The sequence below is a fragment of the Poecilia mexicana genome, unplaced genomic scaffold (genome assembly GCF_051168715.1).
Source record: "Poecilia mexicana isolate PSO_F unplaced genomic scaffold, ASM5116871v1 scaffold_19, whole genome shotgun sequence".
In the NCBI taxonomy this organism is placed as follows: Eukaryota; Metazoa; Chordata; class Actinopteri; order Cyprinodontiformes; family Poeciliidae; genus Poecilia; species Poecilia mexicana.
Window position 1 is genome coordinate 2841176 of NW_028263388.1, and position 21416 is coordinate 2862591.

A 21416-nucleotide genomic window follows, 5' to 3' on the forward strand; every position below is an offset into this window, starting at 1 on the left:
GAAGAAGAGAGAGAGAGAGATTTTGTTCTGGCTTTGACTGAGAACTGATTTTTACAGGGGTTGTTGACTCTTGAGCTTTGACCGCCGAGAACTATATGTTCTTGTTTCCTTTTACATGCTTAGAGCTTTGCGGTTAACTGAATTACCATCCTTCTACTATATACTTATGGAGCTTTATACATTTTTAGCCTGCAATCAGGTTAGTTTCTAAGCATGAATCTCTATTTTCTCCTCAGCTCATACTTTTCTCTCATTACTTTAAAATTCTTGTGGCAAATTTGAAGATTTTTTATTGCTTTCTAATCACATCTGTGGACAAAGAAGGCAGATTGCTTTGACAGCAGTTCCTCCAATATACCATCTGGGAATATGTGAAACAACAGTCAGCCACGGCAACCGACGGTCTTGATGAAACTTGTTTGTGTCGTTTGGTTCTTGCGTTGTTGTTGTTGTTCACAGCTGGAAGCTGGAAGAGTCGTCTTGTTACGGGTTCGGTAAACTGATCATCTTTCCGTATGAACGATGTTATTCATGAGGCTTCTGAAATGAGATGTTAAACTTTGAGCAATATGATTTATATTTGTTTCTGTCTGTTTCAGCTGTAAAGTTGTTGAGGGTTTAGGTCCTTCACCTTAAGTCGAAGTTGAGCCTCAAATCTCTGTTTACACAAATGAACATTCTCTCTTCGGATGCATGCTATCTAGTTTGAATACAATGTAAAAATAACTAGGCGATGAATTCAAAGAAACATTCTTAAGTCTAATTCTAAAAATTAACATTTCACTTGTTTATGTTTTTCAGAATATTCAAGTTGACATAAAGTGCACCAAATTATTTTGAATATCAATTAATTTAAAGATGCATTATTATATTAGAGCATGCTGAGAATTAATATATTTACTTCCCACTCTAATTTACTCTCCACTCGACCACTAAGTCTAGAAATATTATCAAATATGCAGACGGTCCTCAAGGACTCACTGTGGACGTCCAGTGCTACCCAGACTTTTGGGACTGTGTTTACTGGGTCTGCCAACAGAGACAATACTACTCCCGACCAGAGGGTGGCGCCACACACACAAGGCAGATGAAGACCACTGTGTTCGCTCATGAGCAGAGGAAGAAATGCAACAGCAAAGCATCTTTTTTAAGAATTTCTGTAAGAAAATGATGCTGTTATTTTAGATAACGTATCTCACAGGGACACCGAACATATAAAAGTAGCATTTATGTTCATTAAAATAATTTTGTTATTTATTTTCAGTGTTTTCCTTCTTCTCCTACCCTTAACGGGCAACATATAAATTAGTATTGTCCCTTAACATGGTGTACAGAAAACTGTAAGTATGAGTGCAACACGTTTGTTTTATTAAGCACAAAATAGTATAACTGGAAAAGAGTTAGAGAGTCCAGAAGACCCAAATAGCCCAAAATTATGGCTGGAGGAGATGTCAAACCATAAACATGTCAGATCTTAATGTTTTTTTGTTTTTTTCTTGTTTTGCTTGTTTTAATAAAGTTTATTTGAGATATATCTACGTGGTTATTATTGTAGCGGCACACCAAACATGAACAGCTGACCCGTGCTTCACCAACGTCCTTGGTCAATGAATTGAACATACATTCAATAGGAGAAAATATCCTTCTATGTCTAAACTGCTGTAGTTTATTTACTGCAAATGTTTGCTCGATAGCAGTGTTAAATAAAAACAGGTTAGTTTGGAAGTTGTTGCCAACTCCTTTTACTGGCACATACTGTGAAGACACATTGCAAGGAAATCCATACCTACCATATGTAATGTTACCATTACCATGACAACAGGTAGTTTGTGTAAAACACCTTAGCTCAGCGGAGACAACATTAATCATTTACTCAATTGGTCTCAGCACTTACTGCCAAACATTTCTATTGTCCACCTTTTTCAACTTATTTTCATCCCATGAAAGGGAGATAACTCTTGAGTCGACATTAAATCTTAAGCTTTTTGCTATTTAACAGTGACTCTAGATTATGTTTTACTCACCATAGCTGAAGTACCCAACACATTTCAGATTATTTGTAAAAATTGTGAAAAATCTGTGTTAATATTGTCTATTAAAGGAGAGTTACACACCAATAAGCATCGATAACAGGTATAAATTTTGAACCGTTGCTCCTAACAGGTGACGTATAACAACACGGATACTATGCATGCATCCCTTTATACTCCAATGATGCAGCAGCACAAAATTACATAGTGTGAAGTGTGTGGTGCTAAATGTGTTTGTGATATAAAAGAAAATCCTGACAAAATAAACTGATGTTGTGTTTATAATGCGACAATAATTATACATGTAAAACCTAAGTACATTTTATACATTTATAACCCTGAAATGCAGTTATATATTCTAACATGAGGCTTTTTAAAAAAAAATCATTTCTGTGTTTTAATTCCACACAAAATCTGCTCACCAAACTCTGTTATTTGCAGACATTCACCAGCGCCTTCACAGTCCTGCGTTTCATCTCCAAACGCGCCACAATACAATGTTTTTAGTGTACCTTTCAGTCCTTTCCAGCACATAATGGAAACTTCGATTGATACCAAGAGGTTGCTGCCCTGTGATGCCTCTGTTGCCAGGCTCTCTCATTGGCTTTCTCCCCCCGCTGTGCACATGTTTACAAAGAGACATCACCAGCTAACATTAAAGGGTTCAAGTTGTCCCCTCAGGCTGTTGCTATGGAAATAACCCTGCAATGGTCGCTCATTCATGTTTGATTAATTGTTTTTTCCTTTCTGTGCTGTTTGCCCCGGCAAAGACCTCATCGTGGGGGCACACCATCTTAAAAAACAAACACCGGAGAAATGTGCTTTAATTATACCGCAGGACATTTTCTCCCCTTGCTTTAACATTTCATTGGAGGCTGCTTGGTGATTGAAGTCTTGGGAAATTTTTTATTAGCGTTCAAACGCAATTGGCAGCACCTTATTAATAAATGCAAACAATTATAAAGGCATATTGTTTATTCCTTTTCGTCGACTTACCTGAAAAGAAGATAAGCATTTTGCCCCTGCCCCGCTCCCCTGCCCGCCCTCCCCTCCCTCCTCAAATTGCACCACGTACTGCTGAGCTGCCGTAACCCACTGGGGCCAATTAGGATGCCAGCAGAGCCAGGAAGTGCATAGCAGATGCTTTTTGCCGCTGCGTATTTATTAAAATCCAATCTGCGGGGGCCCCCCTCCAACAGCTCGTTAAACTACCGTTAATCTAATTAGCTCTCACTTGCCACTGTTTTCACCACATTACCAAATACAAGGGCCTCGACTTTGCAATTTAGACTGATTAAGTGGGTCCAATGTTGTTAGGCAAAGCATGCGGGGAGGAGCTCCTCTGAGCTGTCAGTCATCTCCTAATGTCAAATGAATCAAGCAGCTGAGTTCGGCAGTGGCTTCGGGGTTACGTTTCAATCAGAATGCCAGTCCCAGATTTTAACTCTTGCCAGCCTTGCTGTCTGAAAGCTTGAGCAACGTACCCCACGTCGGAGAGGTCTTGTGTATTTTTTTTGATCAAACAAAATCAGGACCGCCTAGAAATTTTTATAGCAGCCTCTTTTAATGATTTATATGAGTCCCACTCGCAGCCCCGTTATGTCTTTTAGATTAGGATCAAGAATCTGGACTTCCGGTTCATTACTGTTTGAGCTGGACTGCGTTTTCATTTAACGAGTGCTGCTCTCTGGATGAGAGCCTGGTTCTGCTCCGAGATCTGTTGTAGTTCTGCTTATTGCATACAGATGGGCGGTTTAACTTGTAGCTGTAATTGCTTCCAGATGAGGTGGGCGCTGCGTGTATTTTAAGGCACATTTTAACTCATCTAGACTGATGTCAAGAAGGTGATGGAAATATGCAAGGACAAGGCGATCGCAGGGAGGGGGGGCGGAAGAAAATGTTTCGCAGGAAGCTTATTTCAACTCTTTTTTTTTTTTTTGCTGACAAACTGTTTATAAAAGAGCTACTTTTATAGCAAACTTCAAAATTTGGTTCCCATATGGGGGGATAAACAAGCACGTTTAGTTTACAGAGCCGATCAGAGTTACAAACAGCTTTGCAGTTTTGTTTATGGTCTCAGCACTTACTGCCAAACTTTCATGTGAAAGCTGGTTTCTACGACTTCGCACACAGGTGCACTTTGAATCGCAAGTTTTACTTAAGCAGTGTCTTAATTTGAATGATAAAAAAAAAAATAAATAAATTAGGCCGTTTGCACTCTGCTAATGCAGATAAAAACTGAATCTTAATCTAACATTAATCTCTGTTAATTTTAGCTCTTCAGTGGCCTCAACAGTGGCTGATGTTATTTTCTTTTGCTGTGATGTCACAATCATTTTTCACAGTTTTATTTTTGTACTTACCAACTACTTGGCCATCTGGGAAAGAAAGTGCTATACTCTGTATCCAGCTTAAGTGACTACAAGTGATCAAATAACTATTAGGGAATTCAAAGCAGAAACTGAAAACTGACATTAGTGATTTTTTTTTTTGTTTTTTGAGCCTTTAGTAGTAATATTTTTTATCTGGTCATGGCAACCTTTAAGGAGCTCTAAATTCTGCACCAGTAATGAATGTTTCGCATATGGGATGAATTAAGGTGTTTGTGCCAGAAAGTATTTCATTCTGCCCAGAAAGAAATACAAACTTGGCTGGAAGTTGCATATAAAATAGTGTTGAATGCATAAAAAGTTCACTTTTATGCACTTACAGACAATGCAGATGTGCAGCTGAGTGTGTGGGGTACTGATTGATGATGGCAAACTTAAAATGCATCATTTGTGTTGTCATGTTTAAGACTTAAAAACGGATGTGTCTTTATTTTGCATTTTGCATTCTTACAGTTTGTCACGTGTTGTTCTACTCTGAATAAAAGTGAAAGGGGGAAAAAATCCCTTCAGTTTCTTAAATGATTCACTGTAGACAAAATGATGAAGGTTTAAGAAGATAAGACTAAACTGAGTTTGACACAGAAGTGATCTTGCATTGACTAAATAAGCAAACATTTTGAAATTCATCGTGTCCTGATTTCTGTGATCTTTGATTGGATTTGCTGAACTGCTGCTTTAAAGAAAGACGTACATATATTAAATATTATTCCTCAGACCACTGAACAACCAGAAATCTCCCCCAGCACAAAACGAAAGGATGCCCACCGCGTGTTTTTATAGCGATGCTTTCTCAACAACATTGTAGAATGTTAACAACCCCTGCTCCTATGTTTTTTTATTGGTGATCCTAATTTTTATAACCATTTAGTCTGATGTCCATGAAACTACGCTTCGGTTTTGATTCAGTCCCGTGTTGAGGATCTGCGGCTCATTTTGGTGTAACGGCCATCTCTTTGTATCTGCTCATCATCCCGGAGTCGCTCCTGTTTGCCTTTATGGGCCTTTTAAAACCACTGCTCCATGAAGCACTTTCCATATTGCCTGTGACTGTTTGTGATGATCTTTATTAAAATGCATATTAAGAACGTTGTTGTTACCAGGCACTTTTCCACTCTCTCAGACTGTTCCGTCCTTTTATTGTGTCGTTTTCCTTTCTCTTAACCTTGGCTGGTCTGTGCATCATTCTTGTTCTCGTTGTCTGTCTTTTTCTCCCTACATTTGTATGTTGTTTTTTTTTTTTTTTGCATTAACTGTGTCTCGTTTTCATTTCATCTCACCATTTTTTTTGTTACCTCTCCCTCACTTGCTTTCACTTCCTCACTTTCCCAGCCTCGAACTATTTCTCTCGTTCCCTCTGCTGTTTTGATAGTGATGCAGTTATCAGGCTGTCAATTCTAATCTTGTCTTGCCAGTGCAGCTCGGTCCATTCAGAATTACAGCTACCCCCGCCTCCGCTCTATCTCTACCCGTCTCCCTCTCTCTCTCTCTCTGTCTCTCTCTCTCCCTCTCTCTTCACTTACCATCCCTTCCATCTCTTTCTCTCTCAGACAACAGAAACGCTGATGGGATGAGCGAGCAAAGGCTGACACTGTAGTTCAATCTTTTGCTGCTAAATTAGAAAGCTGTGGACAAAATAAATTTAGACTGTGCAGGACATTCTGGTCTTACCTGGTAACCGTCATGTGCTGTTGCTGACCTTTTAGTGCAGTGTTCAAAGGTAGTGTGTTTTTTATAATATTGTGTTTAGGTAGTATGTTTTCTTTAGAAGGGTTTTGAAAAGTTAACATAGTTTATACATGCAACCAAGGTGAAAAAAAAAAAATAATAATTCAGATTCTTTTGCTGGACCATCAATATAACCAAATAATGTTATGAGTCTATTAAATTACCATTATCACCTGTTAGCACTTGCATAGATATGGCTGCCCTTCTCACCTTCTAGGAGGCCATTATCATTCACAGTATAGAAATACAACACAGAAGCGTCTGTCCGTCTTTAGCACTTCGGACTTCAGTCGATCATCTGGTTGCTTTCCATTGTCCTCTAGGTTTTGTGAAAGTTTAGTACAATATTACCTTCAAGATTAAAGCGGAGGCTTTTACACCTTTGTGCCGTTTGTGGTTGGAGTCCACTTGTTATCGCAGAGGGACGTGTCCTTTGAATCAATACAAAGTTGTTCATAATGATCAATATTTCTCTTGGATGCAACATTTTTATCCTGATGGGAATGGTGCCCTCCAGGACGACGATCCCCACATCCATAAATCACATGTAGGCCCCGAATGACATACTCATGAATCAATCATGTTCCTTACTGTTATGCACGATTACAGACTTGTAGCTTGAAATTAACCAAAACATGTTGGTTTTTGTAACTTATAGCGACAGAAAATGGACCAGGAACTCATATCAACATTTACACTTATATATTAACTTACATACTTATATATTATACTATATACTAAAAATAGGAGAGGTTTCTTGTTGAATTTTCTTAACACATTGCAATAATGTGATACAATGTTGGTCAATCCTTACTAGTACATTGTGAGCAAATGAAAATATGCTAAGCACTAAAAAATATGTTGCAAGAACAGATTTTTCATGATTTAAACGGGCCTTTGCTTCTGTGTGGCACAAAGGCTACAGTAAATGTAAAACAAACTCTCTAAACATGATCTAACATGTTTTATTTAAATCTGAAAAATAACATGTTGCAGCTACAATAATATGCCATGTAGATTATGACTGCCGTAACAATGTTATTTACAGCATTTTGTTTTGTTTTGTTTTGTTTGTTACACATAGATATGACAAAAAAAAAAAAAAGCAGAGAATGAATTTCTGGTAAAACTGCAGCAGGATTCTTTCAGTCACTGACCAGCAGCTTGAGGCAACATTTGGTGGTGAAGTAGTTAAATTTGATTATCTTTCATCTAAATAACACTTTACTCAGCATTTTTATATCTGATAATATCAGTTTTGCTTCTGCTGTAGTCACACTTTCTCATCTAATTTTCTGTATTATAAATGTTTATTACTGGCGCCACAGACTTCCTTTTTTTGGCATGTGAAAGAGCCTAGTGTTGTTTCATTTATGACAACTGATTTGTTGGAGGAAAACATGAGACTTCTTTTGCTGGCCAAAACTAGAAGATTAAAATTAGGAAAGTATTTCTTTTTAATTTACCCTCTTAAATTAGAAAGACATTTATTTGTTGTTCAATAAGTTAAAAAAAAAAAAAAAAAAAACGTTTCAGTGAAAGTTATGGACATGTTTGTTCAAGAAAGAAATATTGCATGCCAAGATTGAGTCATCGCAACACAAAAACACAGAAGAATAAATTGACGTTTCTAAAGCTTCAAGATTTAGTATCAAGATTTCAGCACATCAGAATCAAAGAGCTTTGCCTTGACTCGGTTTTGGATCGATAAAGGTTCATTGCAGTAGAGGATTAGATGCATATCTCCCTACTGACAATATGAGAAACTACATCAGGATTCGCAGCAGCAACACGGTGGGCAAAATGAATGAAATACATGAGGAGTTCAGACCGCAGAACATTTTAAAAACAAACTAAATAATAGGTGGCGAACACACATAATGTTCCTGCTGTTTTCAGGCTATTTTTCCACCATCAAATGATAATAATGATAACTGCAATTCAGAAATTGCTGACGGACATCTTTGTCATCAACAAAATTGCATGTCTTTACATCAGGAGGTTAATTCTTACTAAATTCAAAAGTAAAACATATAGCCAAGCAAAATTAGGCTTGTACTTATTGATGTTTTATATCATTTAAAGGTAATAAAATGTGCGGAAATGCGTACAAACTTTTATTTTACTAATTTACTCATCTAATTTCCATCATGTAGAAACTGGCTTTCAGGACAAATAAAGAAGTTAACTATAACATTCTTTTCTCACTAAGTTCTTCATTAAATTTTATTTTATTTTTTTGCCAGTCTTTAAGATTCATTGAAACGTTATGCCTTCCTCAGCGCTCTACTGTACATATTGGAGTTCATGATTGTGGTTGTCGAATAATAAACAAGGAAATAATATGGAATAAAAAATAAGAAAGAGAGCCATGCTCCTTATTCTCCCGGTAGATTGCATGCAGCAGTGAGCTGCTGTGTGTCATTACTTTCTCCTTCCATATGAATACATGTGAATTTTTCTTGGAGATTATTTATCCTCCTTTTTTTTCTCCCTTTTTTTTCTGTCATTCCATTAGCTCCTCTGTCAGTTTATTCTATTTTCACATCAAAGGTTCGCTCGAACAGATGTTGTTTCAAACGCCTGTCTTCTGCCTCATTGCCTAAAAGTGAGGGGTGATTATTTTTTAATGAAACCACATATCCTCACACGCATAAAAATATGAATATTACCTGTAATCTGCAAAATAGACAAGCAATGCTTTGGCATAACCCTGAGAGGGAACGTTCATTAATTTCAGGAACACCTCAAAAGCCATTTTGAAGTTGTTTTTTTTTTTGTTTTTTTTTCTGTAGCTGGCAAATGTGCTCCCAAACCTTGAATTTTGATTAGTTAATTTCATGCAGTTTGTGTTTGGCAAATGCTTTCCTGAAACAATGTCGTTCTCCGAGGCAGTCCTGTGTTTCAGATGACAGTTAATGGGAGAAAACAAGGTTGTTACTTAATCTCGTGATGGAAATGAATGTTTCTAAATGTCATCTTGTTGCATTTTGGTACATGTGTGGGTAATGTTTTTTTTCTACGATTTGGCGAAACGCTTTCTTCTTTGTTTGAAATTTTTTAAATCCTGGATCAGAGGAGCAGGAGAGGAAATATCCTTCTTTTTACCATCACTCACACAGAATGCTTGAAGTAATGGAGGTTTCTTTAGTGCCATTGCAACATTTTATCAATTAACTTTCTTCAAAACAACAAATCCACTCGCGTATTTCTTACTTCAGAATAAGGCAAGATAATACAAGCTGTTGAAAGAACCACAAACGGCTCCTGAAGCCGGAGCACGTTGCGCAGCTTCTAAGTTTCAAAACCAATATAATTCTGGTGTCAACTATTGGCGAATCACCCCGTTTCCAAATTATAAAGAGAATGCTTTAAACATAAAGCACTGACTTACATATATTTGACAATATTGTGGTATTTTACTAATGTGAGATTTCAGGTCACAAGACCTTGTTACAACCCTAATCTATATTATTTTTATATCATTTGTCCTATGCATGTCTTTTTAGTGACAAAAAAAAAAAAACTCTCCTCATAATGGCAAGCTTTTCCCTTCATCTCGCTGTCTTTCTCCTCCTCTTTCGCATTCCATCCTTTACTTCACTTGGTTTCTCCAGAGCACACGAGGCAATTTCCATACAGAATCACAAGCAGAATCAGGTGACCTGGATTTGACTCCCAGTCAAAACTCTACCTGGAAATGAAAATGTATTCATGTGTATTGGATGAAGCAGCACATCACTCCGATGGAAGTAGTTCTGCTTTATGAAAATGTGGGGACATTCCAGCATACTGTGTTATTGCTGATATCGCGTGCACAAAGACGAGCATGCACGTGATCTTTCTCTCTTTGTGTTTTGTCGTTGTGTGTTTTTGTATCCATAATTGTTCACGTGATACACAACCTTTCCTCTATCGTCTTATCTTGCATCTTTATTTGTCAAACATTTAAGATTAAATGTGTGCAAGTTTGTGAGTTCTTTTTTTTTTCACTTTGAGGTAGTCCATTACTCTCTTATTTTATTTATAAAACCAATTATCAAATGAATACAAACAAAACAAAGACAAGCAAAAGAACAAGAAGCTGTCAATACCAGAAAGAGAACACATACAAAACCTGCAAAATTTAATTGGAAAAAAATCATTTTAAGTCCATGTGTACAACAACACAGCTAAGCAATGCCTGTGGATTACACTCTGTCAATCAGGAAGAAAGAAATAGTGTCCGCCATGTCCAAGAGTGCGATCAGACCTGCGTTGTTTATGGTTGCTTAAGCCTAGACAGGATTTTTTTAGCTAAGGGAAAATGTATCAAAATTCGGTGTTTCGTCTTTGGACAACATCCAAATTTTACCTAAACAAAGACGCTTCAAAGTCAGGAATTGCTTTGTCCATTCAATCAACCCTAACCACTTTTCCACCGCATTAAAACACCGATAAATGGAGTTATGTAGAAATATGCTCACCTTTTGCTTTTCAAGCACATTTTACAAGTTGCTTCGACGGAAGGCGGTATGATCTTTTCTATGTGAACTCTACAAAATCTTGCTCTGGAGGCGAGGTAGATACAATCCAGAAAAAAAAAAAACATGGCAAGAGCAGTGTGACACAATCTGATTCAGAATTCAAAGCAATCCACTCACCAAAGTGGAAAGGCAAAAATAAATAAATAAAATATAACCTTGTGAAATCTTCTGTTCAGAAGATCACATAAACAGGAGATGGGTGTGCAGGGTGGCCCGTGCAGGAGACACAATCTGCTTAGTTTATTGTTGAGCAGCTTAAAAATAAAAAAATTCACAACATGTAATTATTTTGTTTTGTTTTTTCCTATTACCCATGACTTTCAAATTCAAAATTTTAGGCGAAGTGGCAACAAAAAGTTGGTCACCACAGCTCTAGGTGGAGAAAGGAGATGATATTTCTTAGCGACGGCTTAAAATTTGGTGTGGAAATTGGTTTCCGTTTTCTTAAAATAAGCCTTTGTTCCAGTCTGTTGTAGTGCTGAGGGAAAAGCCAGAGTGCTGAGCGGTCCTAAAAATAACAAGATAAATGTCTGGGGATCTGTGTCATTAATATGCGGGGACGAAAGAACTGATTTTACTGTACCAAACCCGATAAGTTTAGCCCAAGGCACAGTTTATAATCCCTATATTACACTTTTACTTCAATTACAGGTCCAGCGAGGTGGAAATCAGACTAAGTGCTATGACTGGCATCATGGTTCTGGTTAGGATTGAGTTGTGTTGTAGTTGTGTTCAGAATAGGCATTGTTCCTAATGGCACTGGTCTGAATGTTTACACATATTCACTGACAACATCATACTTCTTGATTACATGTGTGTATATGCTGTACGTGTGTGTTTTTGCAAAGTCAGAAAAACTTTTCTCATCCAGTCCGCATCATCAGCAGAAGGTTCTAACCGGTTGTCTCTTTGTTCCTCTCCGCCTCCAGATAAGCAACGAGAAGCGGAGCGCAGCAGAAATGATGAAGCCCAAGCCCAAACCTCAGAAGAAGAAAAAGAAGAAGGACCCCAATGAGCCACAGAAGCCCGTCTCGGCGTACGCGCTCTTCTTCAGAGACACCCAAGCTGCCATCAAAGGCCAAAACCCCAACGCCACTTTTGGAGACGTCTCCAAGATCGTGGCCTCCATGTGGGACAGCCTCGGGGAGGAACAGAAGCAGGTACACAAAAAATGTGCATGTGGAGGAACGAATTAGAGGCCCGAGACACACCGGGGCGTCCAAAACAGAACTTGAAACTCATTGACAACAGTGACACTGTAAAGCCGAAACCAAATAGTGAACATGGACACTTCTATAAGCACTAAGCTGCATTCCTACAACATAATATACTGAAATGTATTACAATTGTATGTAATTGCCTCTCAAGAAGCCAGTTCTCTGCTGTTGACTGGTTTTCTTTTAAAGTTTATCAAAATAATTGGTACGTAGGTGTTGGAGACGTCTCTAAGAACTTGCTATGATTCCTCTGGGAATATAGGCTGTCTCGCTGTCTTCTGTCTATAAATTTAATGCCAGACTGACTCAATGATGTTGTAATAAGGGCTCAGAGGGAGCTTAACCATCTGCTGCAGGACTCCTTTTTCTTCTTGTCATAGGAGAGCCTGCAGTTGTCTCTAACTGCAATTGTACGTTGGATTTCTATTCTACCTCAGAAAGGATTAAAAATCTTTTCATTATTTATTTGTTTATTTTAGGAAGGATTAAACGCTAAACGTCCAAATTTTTAGAAACCTAGATTGTAGACGTAATGCCTGGGTGTCGTCTGGCAGGATGCTGATCAAGCAGATGAACGAGAGAGCATTATGGAAATATAGGCTTCAAATTATGAGCATTAAAGTAGAAGTACGAATAATGATTAGTGCAGAAATTCGGAGGCTCGCTCAGATTCAGAGACATCAGACAGTGTCGGAGTTCGTAGAATAATCCTGCAAATGTTCACATCACAGCCTGCATAAATATTAATATTTCATGTGCAGTTTTTTTTTTTCACTTAAATCTCACAGATCTAATGCTTTCTCTGTTCTGGAAAAAAAAAAAAAAAGGTGTCTGTGTGGCACAAATTGCCTGCTATGCACCCATTATCAAGTTTTGAAGCCCACAAACGCATGCTGTGTTTAAGTGCAAATGGAAGACTGTCACGTCTGGGCTTTATGTAGAGCCACGCATAATTCTGAAGTGAAAGCGACTTTTCCAAATAGACACGGGGAAAAAATGATCATGTCTTGATTGCAACTGAAGTATGAAGAAAAATTGTGAAGCCAAATCAGATGAGGCAAAAATACAACCACAGGGTTCAGGTATGCTCATATGAGGCATGATGTACCTAATTGAATTGGTTCTAAATGTATTGGCTCAGCTGGTAAAGCTGAACCCAAATAAACTCACCAAAATACCATTATTTAACTGCCTACATATTCAGGTTCCTCCCACCAGTAGGTGGCGTGCGCCGCAACAAACGAGCAGCCCCTTTTTGTTGTCATTATCTTTTGTGTAATTACCTGAACGTTGCTGTGAGTTACAGCTCATCTTAATGAGCTAGTTCTTCTCTTTCTAAAGATAATCCATCCGTTTATCCCCGCTCCCCTGACTCTCATTAAAATGATTTTCTTTCTAAATTTAATTCTACCGAAGGGAGGGAGCGGCAGGGCTGGAGGAGGGGCTCCGTGCACCGGCAGCAATAAAACAGTCCGAGACTAACAACCCAGGACGTTTTACAAGCCTGGAACGGTCAATGTGGGGAAAATATAAACAGGCCTTGGGAGATTTCAGCAGACAAGGAATGATATGTTTTGCGCTGGGTAAATATGCTCATAAGCCAAACGCTAATGCATCCTGCGAAAGCAAACAATCACATATGAAAGAGGAAAAAGAAAAAATCTGTAATCTCACTGCAGCTCTGTTTGCTTCAAACAATCACAAAACAGGGATGTCTTACGAGGTTTTAACACGAAAACCAACTCAAATATGAAGGGAAAAAAAGCAAAAGGCCAATATACGTTCCATTTCCTTTTCCCCCCCTCTCGCCTCTGTGACGGATATCTCCCCGCCATGCATCTTCATTGGCCCTCTGACAAGCTGCAATGTGTGAATTTTTCTTTTCCTCTCTTTATTTATATTTCTCGCCTGCTATTTTGATCCTGCTTGGAATACACAAATAGTGACCCCATCCCCTCCCCTCAACTATGTTTTTTTTTTTTTTTTCTCATCCTTGGATTTAGCTGAAGGACATTTTGGCTATTCAGGAGGAACTATCTATTCCTTTTGTTGCCAGTTAATGTCAACCCCTGCTCTGCGGTAATAAATAGGAAATGCTAATGATGACAGGGTTGTAAGGAGATCACAATGTTGTGTTTCACGGGTGTTTAGACACTCCTGTGTTTTTTTCAGTTCAGTGCATCAATTAGAATATTAACACGTAAATATTCACACACAGACACACAAAAATTGCACAGTTAAAAACTAATTTGATTTTTGCTGACCCGGTCCTTTGTTGACAATCTAGGCCTGGGTTCTTCGGACATAACAGGGTTGGGTTATGGGTTTTGACCTAGCGCTCTGCGTTGGATTCTCCTTGCAGAAAATGGATTAAAGTGACAAATGTCTTATGTTAAAGCAACCAAAGTGTGGTTTGAAAGGAATTAACCCACAACCTTGATTACTAAACCACATCTAAATTAAACCAAGTGGCTTTCAACGATAATTTCTGCACTAAAATTGTTCATTAATAAGATTTTTATAGATGCAGCTGAATTTGTAAAAAAAAAAAAGTGTATTCTGTTCAGAAATTACCTACCTGTAGCAATGACATAACCATATCTTTGATCAAAATTTTAAACATGGCTAGTGCCAAACTCCTAAGAGGCTTGTTTTTTTTTTTTTTTTTAGTGTGATCTAATATCTTTAAAACAAACCTCTGACATTAACATTATGATCAGCGCAGTATTTTTTTTTTTCTTAAATTTTCTTATTTCTTCCTGTGGAGATTTCTCGGTTCAAAATGGTGGAATTTGGGTAATGGTGAGGTTCCTTCTCCTCTTTTTTTTCTAACAGAGTTAGTTTTTTACACAATGTTTGGTTAAAAGCGTCTGGCCTGATTCTGTGCATGCACTGCGTTTTGTGAATGTGCTTTATGGGCTTCAGTCGAGTTCGTGGTGTAATTTCGCTGTCTGCCGCTTTATGGTTGTTCTGGAGGTGAAATATTTGCAAAGTTCATGACTATTTCCTGTGCTGCCTTAGAATATTTCCTTTGTAACAATTGGCACCGGATTTGACCACATTGTATTATTACTAGTGTTTAAATGGAATGTAATTGAATTTGACAAGCTGTCATCTGTCAATATAATTGGACTATTTTGGTTAAATTTGAATTGGATCTTGTTTATCTTGTAAGGGGCCTTGAGATGGCATCTGCTGTGAGTTTGTGCTCTACAAATAAGCTGAAATGAATTGAGCATAATTAAAGCTAAACACAGTGAGAGTCCTGCAACAAGTACTTGCAGGAGTTTGGAACAATACTGAAAGCAAAAAAAAAAAAAGTGTTTTAAGGGATCTTTATATACCAAATGATGGCAACCATTTTGGTTTAGCGCAGACGTCAGCGCACTGAAAATGTTATTGTGGCTCTGAGCAGAGCAAAAGACAACGAGAAGTTCCAGTTCATTTCTTTAGGTGGATTGGAATGGAAATGATGTGTCGCTACGATAGAGGGAGACACATTGAGATGAGGGAGTATTAGTACCATGATGAGGAAATGGAGGTGTTCTGTACCATTGGCTCTGATGGAAAGGGAACCATTACGGACATGTTTGTGTGTGGGTTTGAGTGTGCACCTCCAGGGTGTTTAAGCAAGTGAGCTAAAAGGAATACTGCGTGTGTGTGTGTGTGTGTGTGTGTGTGTGTGTGCGTGTGTGTGTGTGTGTGTGTGTGTGTGTGTGTGTGTTTCTGCACGTTTACGAGCATGTCAACCCCTCGTCTCTTGTTTTGATTTTTGTTGTGTGTTTTTTTTTCTTCTTCGCAGGGCTACAAGAGGAAAACTGAGGCAGCTAAGAAAGAGTACCTGAAAGCGTTGGCCGCGTACCGAGCCAGTCTGGTTTCCAAGGTAACGCTTATGACACACAAGCCCTGGCTAAGACTGATGATGGATTGGATGGAAAATCCTTGCTAATGGGCTGGGGTGGGGGTGTAGGTGCTCCATGGTTTGAGACTGTGATGTTGAAGAAGTTGGAGTGGGGGGGGGCATGCAAAAATAGCAAGCTATATTTGGAACAATACCTGATTTCCATAGGATCCACAGGGAATTATAATATGCATTAAGAATGAAGTATGCAGTGTATGGTAAGAAGGAAGAGGTCACAAACAGAAAGCACATAAGCATGTGGCCATGTCATCGTTCAGGATTGCACGATTAAAAGTAATTGTTCTTTCATGTTCTATATATATATATATATATATATATATACAGTGTATATCCTCATAAAATCTTATCTCACATCAGCAGACTAGTCATGCGTTAGATCATTGATTTCCTCATCTCATCATCTACAACAGGAAGTACATCACAAAACAACTCGGGCAATGATTGGCTTGCCGCTGCTTCCTTTTCTGACACTCTCTTGCTAATTCAGATCTATGACACACTCTTTGCCCAGTGAACGAAGCTGCGTCGTATACACCAGCAAAAAAAAAAAAAAAAAAAAAGAGCACTGGGATAAAAAGAAGGAAAGCAGGATTGCATTGTTTAGTGCCGCCTTGTATTAACAGCACACACAATATAGTGAGGGGAAGATTCCTTTTGTCATTCCATTTGTTCTGCAGGCAAACAGCCTCATTTCTCTGCCCAGGATCCTGCATATATGTATGCGTGCACATGTGTAGGTGTGTGTGTGCATGTGTGTGCGCGTGTGTGTGCTCCTCTTCCTTTCCCATCTATCTGTCAAGGAGTCTATTGATCATTACCTCGGCCCTAGCTCTATTCATACAAATGGGCTCCATTACCTTCTAATCAACACTGATGGCTGGAGATGAGCAATCTGACAGCTCATCACTGAGGCCTGCAGAGAGACTGGAGGGGGTGGCGGGGGTGTTGCACCTGCTCACTGTCCTGAAAGCAAAAGGTCAAGTTTTCAGGAATTTGGTGGAGTTAAGCCTTCTCCCTTAAAGCAACAGAGTTCATTCTAGCCCTCTAATGGCTGGATTACAATCGTGAGCATGTGAAGTACACAAACCACTTAAAACGTCAGAATCGCGGATATCGAACAAGTATCAGATTGTCTGATCTCTGGTGCCTGTGAAGCGTCGGTGTGCTGATGCTGATTTTAGTAGATTCAGATTTATCCTTAAACAACAGCATCAAAACTCTTTACTTTTTCTCACCTTCCTATTGTGAGTGTTCATTATATTTTTTTTTACTATTTTAGGCATAAAGTCATTGTTAAGCATGTTCTTTCTAAAACTTTTTTTTTTTAATTGGACTCTATGGGGCCACATCCTGCCCTTGGGATGTCCTCTGATGACCTTCATGAAGACTCTAAATAATGCATTCATAAATTGTCAATGTTGTGCCCAAATCCAAACAGGCTGCATTTATTTTTCAAAAATCACCTTTTATTTTGAAGGTGACACCTCTTGCTTCCTATGCAAGAACCCTTCTAGTGTCCTCAAGCAGGGAGTTATCATAAACATGCTCAGAAATGATAGAGATGCAAGTTAGTGTGAAAAAAATGTCAATTTATATTAAAATAATGTGGAGGTTTTGAGGGTTTTTTATTAAGATTAAAAGTTAAAGTAGTATAACGAGGTTATGTGAAACATTGTAAGATTTGTCCTCAGGAATTACAACTTTAAAACTTCAATATTCAGATGAAATAAACTGTGGCACATGAGACATTGCTTATCTCTGGTAATAATTTCTTTATAAGGGTCAATGGGCAAAGTTTTGGCTGTGTGGATGCAAATGGCATAATATTTGACAAGTTTGTATATTTAGGGGTTATTTTTTATTCTTTTTGCTAGTTTGTGTTCAAATCCCTTAAAATTTCATGAGCTGTTGTTTTCCACTGGGTGAAGGTATTATTTTTTTATCTACTGGGAAGCTACTGATTTATTTATACTGAATGGGGAGGGGAGAACAAATTATGTGTGTTTTTTTCTAACAAAAGACAAAATTTAACCTCTAAAACAGGCATTTAACAGGCAGGAATTTTCTAATATCAGAAAATTGCTGAATATCTGTTATGTTTATTGAGGATTGAAAGTAATAATATTTCTAAAATAAAATTGCAAAAAATAAAATAAACTGTTATGGCATAAAACTACGACAGTCTTTAAAAATATATTTTTTGTCTCCCAGGGAAACGGATAAAGGACCCCCAAGTGTTACACAATGTTATGAATATAATGATTCAGTAAAGAGAATCACATTTTATTGTTCAGTTGCAGAAGGCACTGTTGCCGGAACACTATATTATGTATATTTACCTTTTTTTTTTTATCTTATCAAATATATACTGGAAAAAAATGTGTTCAGTCAATAGCCTGCCCTCTGAAATTAGTTGTAGTTTCTTTGTATGTCCTCACTGAAAAGTTCAGAATGGTTTCCAATTGGCTGCCACCATTTCTAAATTCAACATGTTTCATTGTTTCATTGCTGAGAAAAGCTTGAAGCTCAGAAGCATGAAGCAGAGCAAGCTTCGTGTTTTTTTTTTTGTTTGTTTGTTTTGTTTTTGCGCATCTACACAAATACACATTTTTAGTTGAAAGCTGAATTTTCCACCTGATGATGGTTTTTCATTTGTCTCTGTCATCGCCTCCACTTTCTAGCATCTAAACTAATGCTTATTGTTTTAATCCTCAGACATACAATGATCCTGAACCAAAAAGTGCCCAGCAGACCAGCCAATCCTCTCACCTGCTGCCCCCCAAACAGCCCCTGTACAGCGTGCCCCCTCAGTCTTCTTCACCCTACCTGGGCCCCCCGGGCTCCTTCCCGCTCTCCGAGCTCCAGAGCTACGGTGGGCCCCCGCGCCACGCCCTGGGCCCGACCCTCAGCCAGTCCCAGATGCTCCCGCCCAGCATGAGTGCCTCTCCCCCAGCACCCTTCCAGATCAGCCCACCTCTGCACCCGCACGCCCAGCTCTCCTTGCATCTGAATCAGCCAATCCGCATGCAGCAGTCGCAGCCAATCATCTCACACCAAATGGGGCTCCAGGCGCCTCTGCATTCCCCTCCGCTCAGCCAACAGGTTGGTGCAGTCGTCAATAAAACTTTGTCCCGTTTATTGAATTTGTGTAATTACGTAGAGATTTTTGCTAATTACTGTTACACAAACATGTTTATTATGCCAAAAATTGGGAATATACCGTCGAAATTTGATTGTCTTAATAATTTAGGCCAAACTAACCAATTATGTAACGGTCTCAGTCGATAAAATCTCCAGTCCAGGAGCAGATTGTGAGAACTATTTTAACCAAGCAATAAGAGCAAATGGGGGGAGGAAAATGGACATTTTCCTCTCAGCAGCAGCCGACATAGACCACTGACATCGTTTGGCCTCATAACAGATCATGGCTCAGCACACCCTGATGGCTGGCCATCGCAAACGCTTGGCTGGTATAACCTTTCCTCCTTCTCCTCTGCAGGGATTCTCCCATCTTCAGGCTGATTACCAGAACAGCGTCGGGGGCTCGCAGTCCCCAGGGGCACCCAATCCAGTGCATGGGCAGAACTCCGACTGGGATGGCGAGTACTGCAACAGGGAATGTGGACCCAACCACTGCGGGTAAGCTCATAACACCAGTTAACACATAGCACCAGGTTTTTATTTTTTTTTTTCAAGATAAAATGCTCCGACTCTGCTGCACTTCATGACGTCTGGCTGTTGAGAATACTAAGCAGCTCTGTGAGAGCTCCTCATTTTCCAAGTGATCTACATTAAACCATTTCGCTTCACACTCTGACACTCAGACAGTGTTAATCATAAAAAGCAATTTACCTGCTAAAGAAAAGCATCTTCTTGAAATTGAAATGAGCAACGCAGCACAAGAACAATGCTATTACCGAGCTCGGAAAAAGTGCCGGCATCCAATTATGTGTCGCTCCACATACATTGCTTTATTGAATAAAGTGAATATTTTTCAGACAGTCACCAAGTAAAAATTTTGTGTCATGTTTAAAAAAAAATATTGTGTCGCTACTTTGGACTTTGAAGAGGACATGCAGACGCAAACAAATTTGTTGCCATTTCTGGTAAAGATGTGTCTGCAAAAATTTTAAAAGATCTCCAAACTCATTGTTGAAAGACTGCAGCGAAGAATGGCATCTTGCTGCTGTGTTCTACTGGATTTATATTACAAATCTTTTGTTATATTAAACCAGTGGTTCATAACCTGGGTTCGATCGAACCCCAGGGGTTCTGTGTAAAGTCGTGATGACTTTCCCCGCTTTGCCATCACTTGCTCCAGAGGATCACGTTACATTGCTTGGCCAATCAGTGCTGCGGAGGAGCACTGATTGAATGGTAAATGGTAAATGGACTGAACTTTTATAGCGCTTTTTCTGATCATTTTGACCACTCAAAGCGCTTTACAGTAGAGTAACATTCACCCATTCGCACTCACAAAAGCTCACACATTTATACACCGATACGCAGATCGGTAGGCAATTTGAAGGAGCTCCACTCTCCGCATGGATTTGAACTTGTGTCTTTAATTATTTCAGCAAAGCTCACAGTTTTTACCAAATGGGCTCTTTGCACCTCAGCTTCCGCGTTCGGGGTAAAGCGGCTCGATTGTTTCCGATCCAATACAAATATCATTTACACTAGGTGCTTGCAGTGCTTGGCTAAGGTTTGTACATCGATCCGAAGCCCCAACAAGTCAGCTGGAGAAAGGTTTTAAGATGTTCGCCTCGTTATACATTCACTGACACGAAGGTGAGTTTTACTTAAACTTTGTGGCTAACATTAACGTTAGCTTATGCTAGTAGGCAATATTCTCGGACATTGTTCTTGTAAAATGTGCTATTTAAGTATCTAAACATTCTGACGGACAATGTATTTATCTTATTTTCAAGTATATTATGTGTGTTTATTGTCGTTAGTGTCACAGACTAACGGGGTTCGGTTACAGTTCGGGCTTTTTACTTCCGAAGCCTGACGAAGCACAACAAGCCTCATAGCTTGACAGTAGCGCAGCTCTGGTGTCAGAGATCTGGTTCAGCTGTTCAGGTTCAAAGTTGCTGCTTTTAGAAAAATATGACCGTGTTGCTTCATGTCTCCGTGTTATTTCGTTTTATTACCTTTGCATGTTTCTTGTGAAGAGCTCAGATAGGACGGTGTTTACAGCAGTATGTACAGGCGGATCAGTTGTTCGGCTGTCTGGCTCTGGTCTGCTCTCTCGTTCCCATAAACTCTTTCAGGCTGAATATAGAAGTGATTCCATGGAAATAACTCAGGGAGGCTCCTTTATTTACCATCCGTATCCCCGGTAGTTTTAGGCTGATCCGGAGTGAAGTGAAGGCTGCAAACTTTGCTGTGCGGCGTTAGCTGGTAGCGACAGATATTTATAAGCCATCTTCTTAATTCAGGATCGCTTGGAAATTAACGAAAACTTAAAAGCCCATTATATTAGGAAGACAACAATGTTAATAGTATTGTTTTTTTGCATCTGAAATACGACTTAGTCTTTTCTACCAGTCATGGTAACTCAAAGCGGAAAAAAGTGAGCCGCATTAGCTCCTGGAGATGTG

General features: G+C 39.0%; 1 protein-coding gene across 2 annotated transcripts in view; it reads left to right on the forward strand.

Moving 5' to 3' along the window:
- The window catches only part of LOC106921695 (TOX high mobility group box family member 2-like), a 103998-nt gene that overhangs the window by 79524 nt on the left and 3058 nt on the right, over positions 1–21416 (forward strand). For both annotated transcript variants that reach the window (XM_014993534.2, XM_014993536.2), the window contains 4 exons: positions 11601–11831; positions 15691–15771; positions 18526–18912; positions 19310–19449. In XM_014993534.2, coding sequence (XP_014849020.2) covers positions 11601–11831; positions 15691–15771; positions 18526–18912; positions 19310–19449 — 839 coding nt within the window. The remainder of the gene's footprint in view (positions 1–11600; positions 11832–15690; positions 15772–18525; positions 18913–19309; positions 19450–21416) is intronic.